This window comes from Wyeomyia smithii, chromosome 2 (genome assembly GCF_029784165.1).
Source record: "Wyeomyia smithii strain HCP4-BCI-WySm-NY-G18 chromosome 2, ASM2978416v1, whole genome shotgun sequence".
NCBI lineage: Eukaryota > Metazoa > Arthropoda > Insecta > Diptera > Culicidae > Wyeomyia > Wyeomyia smithii.
The window spans coordinates 15,581,455-15,595,064 of record NC_073695.1 but is presented as its reverse complement, the minus strand read 5'-3'; the positions used below and the strand labels follow the sequence as shown (position 1 = coordinate 15,595,064).

At 38.6% G+C, this 13,610-nt stretch overlaps 1 protein-coding gene across 1 annotated transcript in view; it reads right to left on the bottom strand.

The window, feature by feature from the left end:
- Positions 1 to 13,610, bottom strand: part of LOC129725829 (electron transfer flavoprotein beta subunit lysine methyltransferase-like) — a 43,512-nt gene that overhangs the window by 16,392 nt on the left and 13,510 nt on the right. Inside the window, exons 3-7 of the mRNA XM_055682108.1 lie at positions 7,343 to 7,386; positions 6,988 to 7,221; positions 6,798 to 6,928; positions 6,422 to 6,609; positions 6,144 to 6,335 (exon numbers count right to left, since the gene is read on the bottom strand). Of these exons, the coding sequence (XP_055538083.1) occupies positions 6,183 to 6,335; positions 6,422 to 6,609; positions 6,798 to 6,928; positions 6,988 to 7,221; positions 7,343 to 7,386 (750 nt within the window). The 3' untranslated portion in view covers positions 6,144 to 6,182. The remainder of the gene's footprint in view (positions 1 to 6,143; positions 6,336 to 6,421; positions 6,610 to 6,797; positions 6,929 to 6,987; positions 7,222 to 7,342; positions 7,387 to 13,610) is intronic.

Below are 13,610 nucleotides of genomic sequence, written 5' to 3'. Positions count from 1 at the left end.
AAGCTTGTCCCGAATCGCTCTATTCTTAAAATCACCGAAACCGCAAAATTCAGCTTGAAGTTTTACATCGAGAATGAAGTTTTCTGCAGACTCTGATGGACTTTGTACTCGCTCGAAAAACTTAAATGTTTGCATCATCTCATTATCGACCTTGTCATATCTCGATTTTAATTTTCCTATTATCTCCGCAAATGTCAAAGTAGACAAATTTCTACCAGGATATAGAAGTTTTATTACCTCATAAACATGTTGTACGCTTAAAGTTATAAATAACGCTTTTTGATCATCCGCGGGAATTTTGTTATATTGGAAGGAATATTCCGTTCTTTCTACGTAATTAGTAAATGATGTTCCCCTCTCAGAAGCGTCAATAGTTCCGACGATAGAACTCATCTTGCTTATAGTGAACGTAGAAACACTAACGCAGCCGAATATGCAATTAGTCACCCACAAATTAATGAGAAACAAAATCACTCACCAATAAATAATTCTCCGTATCTCGCGTAAGTGTAGGTTTACTTCGCCTCGCCGTGTACAGTCCCAAGTATTGATCAAAGTGTGAGATGTCACCCACTCTCCAGAAATCCGTCACCCAGTTTCCGTGAAGCTCTAGTATACTGCAACCAACACTAGCAGCGCAAACCTTTTCGTCTATCCAGCAACCAACACCAGCCGCACGATCTCAAATGCCCATCCAGCGAATAACAGCAAGCGTACGATCGTAATTGTGACTTTCTGCTTTTTGACTTGCTGTGCTTTTCACCACTTTTGAAATATTTTCGCGTCCCTTCTTTTCTTTTGCCACACTTTTGTAAAACAATTGTCAATTGTCTTACAAAAAAATTATTGGTAATCCTGATTTTCACTACACGATGTACAATTTATTTTCACTAGCACGCGTTGAAACACCGTATCAAACGCGAATCATCCAATTAGCTGTTTAATTCGTCTGATTTAACACTTTTGCTTTAAAAAAAATCCCGTCGTCGCCACTAATAAAATGCGTGTTATCCGTTTGGAGTCTCAACTAGAAGAGAACATTTATTCTTGAGGCAACTACAATCTGTTCGATCAGCACTCATTTATCGGAGGCTGTATCTTATGCTCTTGATCGATCGGCTCTATTAGGCCGTGTCACTACAAGCATAACCACAGACAAACAGACGTACCTCTTCGAACAAAAATGCTGAAAAATCTTCGCCCTTATTCGAAACGTTACACGCATGCGCCACCATGTGACCTTATTGCCCACTAACTTATTTTCGTAAAACGGTTTTTGTCTAAGCTAATGGGTGTGCACGCTTGCTTAAATCAACACAAGCGGCATTACTGATGGACTTTGCCTTTGATAATGAATGTGCACGCTTGCTTATAGCGACACTTGCGGCATTATTGCCCACTAAGCAAAATTTCAACATTATCGTTATTTTTCTGGTCGATGAAACCGTCATCGAGTGGCACGTCTGTTTGTCTGTGGCATAACTATGGAACGGTACCTTCCAAGCTTCAAATGTTGTATACATCTTATCGATATTTATATTACTATGATGATTCCGACCAGCAGCAGGAAGATTCATTATCGGCGTCATCTGTGCTGGTATCCGTATCAGAGATAGTTCCGTCTGAAAGCGTACCATTATCCACGCCCTTTTCAAAATCTTCCACATCATAGCTCATTGTATATCCTCACAAGAAAACTTCCTATTTCTTCAAAAACAATATCGCAAACAGAATTCGAAAAAAATGCTCTGACTACAGTTTGTCACCACGTCTACTCTGTAATCCTCACTATTAGATTACTACCGTGCTGGATCGAAATCCGTACACTTAAGCACATGATAATCTTCAACGGTCAATATAAAATCAAGAAATTACATATTGCTTTAAACTGACATGTTAACTTATAGGTCTACTTATATTTTATCACTATTTTCAAGCGAAATGATTTAAACTACTCTGAAACTCGAAAAAATCATGTTTGAATAGAGCATGTTTTGAATCGAAATCCGTACGCAGTTTTTCGTCTGAATCGAAATCCGTACACTTTTGAATCGAAATCCGCACGCACGCGATATAGACTGGATTAAAGACCGTACAGCAGTGAATCAAAATCCGTATAGATATAGAAGTACGTAAATGAATTTTATTTTTCAATTTATCTTTAAATTTACGAATAAATATATTATATTTATTTATTATTTGTTTATTTGAGCATGTAGAGTAAGAATTACTTCTTATAAAATTCTACACTAAGCAAAAAAAATTGTGGCGGTCAATTGGTTCCTAAAGTTTAACACGATTTTCTAATTTTTATATCAGCTGAAATAGTGCAGCTTTCTGTGCAAAACATGTTTTTAAAAAATGTTTATCGTTGTCCTTCAAATTTTGAATGAAGAATAAAAAACTGCTCGAGATGCCCTAAATTTCGAGCAATTTTTTATTTTTCGTCTAAAAATCGAAGGAAAACGATGAACTTTTTTTGAAGTTTTGCTCAGAAAATGCGGCTTTCTTTTAATGATATTTAAGAACTGAAATAGCTTTAGGTCCCAATTGAATGATTCGACATAAAAAACATAAATCTTTTCTCAACTACCAGCTGCGAGACGCCTTTTTCCAGGCCCAGATTTAAGGAGGGGGCAAATACCCCGGGCCCCCCGATTGCTATACCCCACTTCATGATCCAAATCTTCCTCTCCAGCAGTGAAGGTTGGTGGAACTCCTTTTGATTGAGATTCGTAGCCATAAGTTACGGCTCTTTTATCGTAGTCACTAGAACGCCGGAACCTCTCGAAGCTTCCCGGTACGACTTTCCCTCGCGCACTTCTGTTACAGCTCTTTCGGGATTGTTTGCTGTATATTTATGCTTGTTTTCTTCCATAAAATGCTGAAAACAAGGATGAAAGTTCAACAAAATATGCATGATACACACGCTGTACGGATTTAGATTCAAGCGATTAACAAGGATCAAAATCCGTACGGCACAGTTTTTGATGAATAAATACAATTTGCACTATTCACCAGACAATACACAGCTCGAAAATGACAAAGACTTACCTTTTCAATCGATTTCAAAAAGATTCACGGAGTAAAACACTTATATCCCACTTGAAAAACGTTTTTATCTGAAGAACGTTTCCTTAGTGAAATCTCTAACGATGCGACGAAATGACAACTGAAACCGATACACGATTGAACTTTTATTTTTAATATTTTTATTTCATGGCCTACTGGCGCATAGTTCAATTTAACAGAAAGCCAATAGTTCAACGGACATGTACATGTAACTTTTATATGAGTTTTCATTTTTTGTAATGCTTAAAACTGAAGAAAAACATCAAGGTGTACGGATTTCGATACTGTACGGGTTTCGATCCAGCACGGTAACAAATATCCTACGATAAATCGGGAGTCTCGTATTGGCCCTGACACAAGTTAAAGAGATTTTTAAGGCTGTTCGCACCTACGCGAATTCTCATATACAATTGTCAATTTATGTGTGAAAGCAAAAGCAAAAATATTTTCCTCCTTCACTTTCGCAAGTAAAAACCAAACCAATAGACCTTCCTATCAGCGCTAGTATTAATGGTCGATTTCACTAATACAACTTTTATTTTTGGTTGCAAATAATCAACACAGCTTCAACACCTTAAAAATTTTTCCTGCCTCGAACTTTTATTCAAGTTGTAAGCATGTTTGTCTTTTCTCCTCAGAAAACCTCTAGAGTGCATGAGAAAATCTTGCGTTGCGAAAACAACTGCTCTCACACTAAAGAGCAAATCAACGCACATGCTAGAAGAGAACGACAGACGATTTTTATCTGGTGAGCTTCCTGAAAGCACCGCGGTGAAATCTGAAATCTCTCTCTTGCGAGACTTTCTCACACGTAAGGACATCACGCACAATAATTACACAGCAGAGCGGTGCGTTTTACAGTTTATTTCTTGAGCATGGCAGAAGAGGACAAGAGATTGGGAGAAAAAAAATAGAATAGTGCGCAGTGAATTTTTTCTCCGCTCTTTCCACATACTGAGGAGAATAACAAGCATGTTTGTGTGTTAGTAACGTACTGTTTATGAAAGCGTCGGATCCGGGCCGTGTCCGTGTCCTCTCCGGGACTTTTCATGCATTCACACTGCGCCGTGTTTGAACCGTGCCTGCGCCGCGTTCTGGCTGAGAAATGTTGATGTGTGTATGTGAAAGAACATCTCCCTCTTTTTTTCATAACATACACGCATCTACCCGAGTGCCTTCCGTGCACTCTCCGGCCAACACAAAGTATCGACGGCAACAGTAGTTTTTCTCACGCACGGCGGCAGCACGACGGCAACTCAGCGCTGCCCCGGTCTGGGCACGGCGCGTCAGTGTGAATGCGTTCATAAGAACGCATGCAATCAATCTCAAACAAGCCCGGACGACACACGGCACAGACACGGCCCGGTCCCGACACGGAAGCAATGGAAATAGCCCTTAAAACTGCATTAAGAGAGCGGGGTGCGAGTTCTGCGATAGTGACGCTGACATGCCTTCATTTCCTGCTTTAGTACTTGCAAAGAACGCTTCCCCCATGGCGGTTTTTTTGGTTTTCGCTGGACAGGAACATTTGAATTCAACTATTGCAGCAGCACCTTTACAAAGCTCGGTACAGCATCGTCGACATCAACCCTACCAAACACACTGTTCCAGTTGTTCCAGTTCCAGTTTATTAATCAAATAATTTATATGTTAGCAAAATTTGGTTTATTTGAGAGGTCGTCCAAAAACTACGGATGCGTTCCAAATTTGTATGGGCCCGCGCAAAAAAAGGACTTTTTTGAGTTGCAAATATAACAAAGAAAATCGTCCTAAAACGTTCAAATCTAGTTTGAATATGATAGTAGCCAATCTAGAGACCAAAATGCAATATTTTAAATTTTGAGTATTTACACCAATAATTGTGATTTTTTTTTTAAAACTGATATATGATCACTCGTGGCCTAAAACGAAAAACGTGATTAAAATGAGGTCGATATTTTGTACCGTTTTTGAGTAATAGGGGAAAGCAACCCGCGTAAAAAACGACCTTACTGTATTTCATCTAAAGCAAATCTTAAGCAAAATAAGGGATCGTAGAACTATAAATGAATGATGCAAATATCATGAATAGTTCTGAGTTGAACTCTGTGGTTAGGTATGTTTTTTTTTTGAGTTGAAATGTGATGTCACACTCAAGCTAACCCCCCCCCTCCCCCATATGTCACAAAATGTCACAATAATTGAAATCCTCTCCCCCCCTAAACGCGTGACATCATTAATGGATGGTCCCTAAACAGAAGGTCAAATTCCGAATCGGATTGTAGTACCAAGGCTATGCTTTTTTTTGCACACCCATTAGTAAAGACAAACACTTTTTTACGAAAATAAGATAGCAGGGAATAAGCTCACATGGTGAGCTTATCCAGAATTTCAGAATTTTTCTTCGAAGACGCACGTCTGTTTGTCTGTGCCAGAACCTTTAATTTCGCTGGATCGAATCTGTTTACAGTGCCTCCACAGTTAAGGGTCACTTTTACGCAAATACGTCGATTCTCACGAAACTGAACAATTTTCATTAGCTCACTTGTAACCTCATTTATACGATTAAAATGATTTAAAGTTGAAAATGTCACTAAAAACTATAATTCTGCTCGGTGCAATAAGTGAAGTGACCCATAATTGTAGTAATGTTACATTTTGCGGTGCGTCAGTAATGTTTTTTGTGGGTCAGTCCATATTATGGATATTTTTATTACTTTTACATGATAATGCATCAAGACTGAATGAATTAACTTATTATCAAGCTTTTACAACAATGAGATAACTTGTGTTATGTATTTTGACGATTTTATAGACGAAATGATTTTGAATGCCAAAAGTGGCCATAATTGTGTCTTTTTCTATGTAAATGATATTTTTCATTTCACGCGCGTGAAATAATGTACAACTTGATTCTCAAGCTTCTTAAAGCCAGAAAAAAGAAAACCGTAATTAGACTCAGAATGTTAAGTAAAGCGCTTCTAGAGATCAGAACGATCAAAATTGTTTAAAATTGAATTAGGATTTTACTTACTTCGATTGTTTTAACATACATTCTTAATAAAATAATCAATTATTTGTATAATACATACTATTGCCTGCTAATTTTACATAACATTTGAACCCAACAGTCAACTATTCGACTTAAATTCCCAAACGCTGGCATGCGAAAACCCGTTATTTTCGATGCAAACATCCGGCGGCAGTCGGTAACGTGCTAATTGCGTCATATTCCACAACCGCTTCTCTGTCAATCCGTGACGTCCCGGATCGCCAATATAAATCTGCATAGAAATACAGGTGAAGAGAAAAAAAAAAGCAAATCAAATTAGGCTAAACAAACAAGCCGAGAGAAGCTTTTTCCACCAACATTTTTCCGCTTTGCTGCTAACTGGGCCAACCAGGGGCTCAGCACGGACGCGATCTCGGCATCGTAGAAAAGATCGCCTATCAACACGACGTCAAAGTCGTCACATGGCTGTCCGATCAGATTTCGACTGCTTATCTCCAGGTCCACGGAGTTGAGTTCCGCGTTGAGAAGCGCGGCCTGCAGTGCGGCTGACGAAACGACAAAATATACGAGTTATCACGCGAGCAGCACACTTGCCATGGGTGCACTGGGGCAAGAGTACGTACTTATGCTCTACTAGTTCGAAAGTTGGGTTGAACTTGCTCCAGTGCACATAGCTAATAGGTGATCAATGAAACAATACTTGGTATGTATATGGAAAAAATCTCGAACTTACTAGGGTCAATGTCGTTAGCAGTGGCAGCGTTGGCTCCAATTAGCCTTGCGGCGATTGCTGAAGCACCACAACCGCAGCCAACATCTAGAACGCGTTTGCCCGCGAAAAGTTGTTTGTTATCTAAAATGAACCTGTTCCAGTTTTGTAATTAGAGCAGTAAATTTCCTACGCTGATACATTGATACGATACCTGGTCAGTGCTTGACCTCCGGGCCAAAAAAATCCCCAAAATGGTTCGGTTCGAAAGCAGAAATCCTCCCCAATGGGTTGGTGATAAATGCTGCATTCCTGGGTGATTAGATGCAGTGCAATTTCGGGTGCCATGTGATGTCGCGAAATTCTGGTGTTGCGCAATATTAGTTTACGTTCCGCTCCAAGATTAAGGGGGGTGTCCGCTGCCGGATGCAGGCGCTTGGCCGCCAGACTGTCAACAAAAAGAAGTACGTAATTGAAGTAGGGCCTGGTGAGAGTTCGGTTGTTAAGTAAACATTCGACGGTGGGACGTGCCTGTGTAAGTGCTTTCGGGTTATCTACTGCGAATCTACCTGCACGGAATCAGATAACGGACGACAGCGACGAGGGAAGTTTCCTACGAATGCAGCAGCAAATTAAAAAAAAAAAACACCATTGCAAAACACGGCTATTCATGTGAGCACTGGTTGAGCGGAAGAACCCCCTTCTACGAATGTGACATTGATAGGGTCCACTTCTGGGAAATCGGTCGATAGCGCTGATAACGGCTAATCTTTTGCACCTGCCCGAATTGTGATACGCTGGCTGATAATGTTGAATATACGCTCGGAGCGATAAGATGATCGGGAATAATTGGGGGATGATATTCAGCGGACCAGATGACCCAAAGAAATCCTATAATTGATGGTTTGAAAATCCCCAAAGCTTGTAATGAAAAAAGTGCCAATGTAAGAGTCCGTTGAACAAATACTTTTTCTTAACCAATTCTTCCTGATATTCAAAACATGCACTAGTTATTTTTAAGATTAACTTCCTCACTTTCAATTATTCAACAATTGTAACTCGAGTTTTCCTCATAATACCTACTAATAATCACAAAGTGTGTTCTCTTGTAAATTTTTCTCAAGTTTACGATGAAATTGTCAAATTTGAAATCAGAATATACTCATTTGCCGGAAAACACAATGTAAGAGTTTTCCAATAAAAAAATATCATATTTAACTATTTACTGCTGCTCAAATTTGATATTTTTTGTAATACTTTTTTTTTTTCAACAGCCAGGCGTGATCCAGCTGGCAAGTTAAATTTTTTTCTATCACTTTGAGCGAAATCTTAAAAGGTCAATGACATTAAGCGTACTCACTTCAGATGGAACTAAAACAAATTAGACCTGAGGCACGATTTCTGTTGAGGTTATTCACATTGACAGTTTTTATAGTGGTTCAATTTAATAGGTCATAAATAGGCCAGTCACCCCTGACTCCTCATAAAAACATTCCCAGCCTAAACGAGATAAGATTTTCATTTTCTATAAAATAAACCACCACAGGAACACTTTAAGTACTGTCAATGTTGCAAACAAAAAAAACTATAGAATAAACAGACATTATTTTTTGAAACGTATGCCGTCGCCACTCGCAACTCTTTGGATTCCACTTGAAGTCCAGTGATTAGAGTTAATTACCACTTTTTCAAGGTAAGCTGAAAGCTGCGACTTGGCTTAGACACTGAACTGTCTTCGAAACCAGTTTCAATTGGTTTGAGATCGTATTTTCAGTTTAGTTTCCAACAATCCAGATTTTCTGCGATCACGCCACGAATAACGGATTTTAAACCAACATTGCACGTGTCGGAGTACCGCTCAAGTGTAGCAATACGACACACTTTCCCTTAGTTCACAGAATTGCGCCGTTGACTAATATTCTTGTTTTCGCTGAATTAGAACCCGTACCTATCGTATCTCTATCGCAACTTAATAAACGCGGCTCACCTTCGCGCCCCAGAACCGTACGATCGATTTGTAATTTTCCCACCGCGCACTAGAGAAAGTAACGTTCTCGCGTACTCGTACTTGATCCAAACAAACAACAAACAAACAAATTAGTTAACAGCAAACGGACACTTTAACCCATAACGGTAATACACCCAGCTGCAACTTGAGAGGTATTTGCTTACGTTCGGCCAAAGCAATTGCCTTCTAGCGTGTTCGATAGCTCTGTCACACCACACCATTCCAGATTGACCAACAACCACGACCTAGTATCCCTCCAAAAGATCCCCCTTGCCAATTGCGATCTGACATAATAACTTGAGCAAGTTAGGCGAAATTCGAGGACAATAAAACGGTTAATCTAGAACACGACCCCATCAGCTAGCTAGTGGTCGTATCAGTTTTGTCGTTGTTTGACGTTGTAAAACTTTTCACGGTCAATCAACGCACAGTCACGAGGCCGTAGGCACAGGAAGCTCCGGTTTCAGAAAGTTCGTTATTTATTTACGCAATTGAAAAGCAGAACTTTGAACGTCGTGCAATTACGCCGGTTGGTTTTTATTTCGGGGTGTATTGCTTCGAGTGATGAACATGCTTTACAGTGAGAGTTCGTTGTATTTGAGATTACCGCGACTCTGGTTCTACTTTTTAGTTTAGAATTAAAATCGAGTTTTTTTATGAGAACATTCTTGGTGGTATGCAGTCAACACACAAGCAGAATCATTTTTGTTTTTGCAGTTCTGGGAATTTTGAACCTCTTGTTGTAAATAGCACCAAAAAGTAGTTTCATTTGTTTGGATGAGTAATAAAATTTACCAACAAGATCAGAATTCCGCTAACATGAGTACAGCGCTTAGCGAGTTGAATTTTCCAGTTAACGAATTAGAGATTAGCGTCATTGATTTTTGAAATAAAGTGAACTAAACACTTCTAAATCATACATCAATTTCTTTTGCTGTCAAAGAGTAAATTGTTTTTACATTTCTTTTAATTTATGGTTGTTGCTGGATAATCACTCTTGCTTATTTTCATGAAAAGAAGAAGTTTTCTAAAGTTAATTTTAAATACCTCGAAGCAGGATGCATTTAGAAAGTTATTTACCGTAAGCTTTTTGATTGGGAATATTTACCAGGCTTATTTACCATTATTGAAATATAATTGTTTTTGAAAATGTTGAAATTGAAAAATGCTTTAAAACTGAGCCACAAGTTTTGTTATACCTTCAAGCTTCCACAAAAAAAAATGAAAACTTACCCCCCTTAGACAGTTTGCCAGCACAACCCATTGATGCTGCTGAGCTGCAATATTTTGAATGGAATGTATACTAAACTACATACGCCCGTCTTTAGAAACTTACGCCTGAGTCTGAGAGAGTGTTACCACCCGCAAAAAACACTGTCAAGCTTCTATGCTAGGGCGCTTTGTCAAGAACACTAGATAGACCTTATTTACCTATTCACCTAAAGATTGCCAGTCGACGATTGTCAGGCTGGACTGCTGTCTGTGGGCTGGAACGTTGACGTAAGTGCCAGAAACACGAAATCGCTCCAGAAGCGATTTATTCTAAATCGTTCGCAAATTAACAGAAACGCTTTACTTTCCATTCTAATCTGATAGAATCTGAGTAAATATGTTGAAAAATATATCCCATTGCTTTAACACGTTTATTTTAGTAAACGCATTGAGTTTTAACATCAACGTCACTTTTCATGCAAAATAGCAAACCATTTCAGCGTTTGGCACGAAAAGTGACGTTGGTGCGCCTTAACAGAGTAGTTGCAGTAAGTACAAAATCAAAATACGTGAATCCTCATGACCACTTCGCAATGCTATACAAAATGCGGGCGAGAAGTTGGCGCAAAAAAGTGGGAGGTTGTATCCAAGACACGACCGCATAACTGACGTAGAACTACACACACTATTAACAAATGCATCGTCAGTGCGTCTTGAGCTGCCCGACAGATCAGACGTATTTTCGGTTGCTTGTGGACTGGTCTTTGACTGCCTATAGCTTCAAAGTTTGTGTTTTGTCAGTGTGTCTTCTAAAGATTACCTGGAAGTTAACTTACATTAGTCTTTCTCAAGACTACCTATTTCTTTCTTTCTCAATACTTACAATTTGATATTATATTTGAACTTTTTTCGTATCACCTGAAATGGCAGGACGAAAAAAGAAACCACGCATCGCTACGGAGAGGAAAAGAGAGGCATCACTTTCTGAAACTAGCTTATGCAGTGAAAATGTATATGATATTCTGCCTGAGCAAGAAGCCGGCGAAATTGAAATGTTCGAAAGTAAAACTATTCAAAGTGAAATTTCTGTAAAAAAGGAAAAGTTCCACCTATTGTGGTAACTACTGCTTCTGAATTCAATATTTTTAAAAGAGAACTTTCTACGTTTCTCTCCGACGTCAAAGTTACTTATCAAATTGGCCGAAGAGGCGAATGCCGTTTACTGGCCCAAACATTGAAAGATTGTAATCGTCTTATTCAGTATTTAACTGAAAAGATGTATAAATTTTTTACATATGATACGAAGAGCGCCAAGCCGTTCAAGATCGTATTAAAAGGTTTCACCAACGATCAAACCGTTGATGAGATCAAAATTACTTTGACAGAATTACTTGGTATAGCCCCTACCCAAGTAATTCTGATGAAACAAAAATCACGAGGCGAAAACAGTCAGCAAACTGGAATTTCCCTTGTAAATTATTCAATTCATTTTAACCGCAGTTTAACTTAAAATTTTTTGAAAAAGCACATGCTTTATATAACGTTCGTGTAAAATGGGAATTATATCGAAAGTTTGGCGGAGGTGAAAAGCATATCACCCAATGCCGTGTTTGCCAACGTTATGGCCATGGTTCAAAGTTTTGTAACATGGACCAAAAATGTCTCATTTGTGGAGACTCTTCTCACAAAAAGGACACATGTCCTGTGAAAGAGAGTAAAAATTTTCGCTGTGCGAATTGTAGCGGCAACCATATGTCGAATTTTTATCAATGCCCAGCCCGTTTAGTAATTGTTAAGGCAAGGCAAGGTAAACAAAATTCAAAACAAACTTCAATAAAAATTCTCCAAGCGTACCAGTGACGCATAGTTTACCTACTCATTTGCATACCCGTTTAACTTATGCACAGGTCACAGGTAGTTCGAACATTATACCGCCTAGCGTTGGTAGTTCGAAAATGACCGTTAATATGGGTAAGCAAAACACGCTAGAAAAGAATTGTACACCTATTACTCCAGCTAATATTGCTGCCGAAAATATTTTTTCTAATGTCAACTGCCTGGGGCCTATTACGGCAGGTAAACTTTCTTTTGACGTTGACTAACGTCTATATCGAAGTTAGGCCCCTGAATTTGAAAATCTAGTAATTCAACCAGGGAAAACCAGAGAAAAGTGGTCAGGTTTTGAGCGCTTATTTTGCAGTCATCTATAATCAGGTTTTCGAGGTTTTGGCATCAATCGATCAGAAATTCTTTTACGGTTAAATTTATGTAACAAAAACAAACTTTTGTTTGAGATACACTATTGAAAAATTGGTAATTAATATCGATTGTCTAAATCATACCGCGCAGCCAATCACTACCTCTCTTCCCAAGCACAGTCGACACTAACGGATACAATCGATCTGACTTTGTTGTTATTGTTGTTGTCACTTTCTGTTTCCGATGTTTATGCTGCTGCTAGCGGAAAAAACCTTGCAAATATGCATCTTTTTGTTGGTGTTAATTTTACGACAGCGGCCGGCGCCCCATCATTCTGGTTCTAAAACCGCACCAGTGACATGCGGACGCTAGGTGATAGCAGCTGAAAGGAGGAAAGACAAAATAGTACCGGTCATCTCGTGCCGGTTTCACCCGTTATGCTGAGGGCTGTTAGTAATAAATGGCTACTGCAAAATACTAAAATGGCTGGAATTCTGGACGGACTAACCAGTAAACGAGAATAATCAGCAACTGGTACCTTTTGGTGCCTCGAAATTTTGTTACAGAAGTTTTGTAAAAGAAGCGTTGCAATTCCCTCTACTATTTGCTTCAATGGAATATTTTTTTAAGAATACGGTAGTCAATGTCATGCGGTCGTGTCTTGAATACCACCCTCCTACTTTTTTGCAACAGGCAATGTTTGATCTTATGAACGCCATGTTGCAGGCAAAATCAATGTTTGAAGCCATTCAAATAGGCACAAATTTTACTATTAAAATTGTTTCTAATTTAAAATTTAGCAATGATTTTAAATAAAACAATTAAAATATTAAATTGGAATGCTCGCTCATTGAAGGCCAATGAGAATGAGCTTTTTAATTTTTTGACAGTATATAATGTGCATATTGCAATTATTACTGAAACATTTTTGAAACCTAACATAAAATTAAAATATGATTCCAATTACGTGGTTCATAGATATGACAGGATTCAGGGTTCCGGCGGTGGAGTTGCAATTGTTATTCATCGCCGAATCAAACATCGTGCTTTTCCCCATCTTGAGACGAAAGTTATAGAAACTTTGGGAATTGAAGTTCAAACTGAACTTGGAATTTTATTTATTGCCGCAGCATATTTACCATTTCAATGCACACGCGAGCACAAAAATTATTTTGAAGGTGATTTACAAAAACTCACCAGAAATCGTTCGAAATTTTTTATAATCGGCGATTTTAACGCTAAACATCGTTCATGGAATAATTCTCAAAGTAATTCCAATGGCAAAATTTTATTCAATGATTGTTCTTCAGGATACTATTCTATTTTGTCTCCGAATAGTCCTACATGCTTTTCTTCTGTAAGAAACCCTTCAACAATTGATTTGGTGCTAACAGATCAAAGTCATGTATGTAGTGATT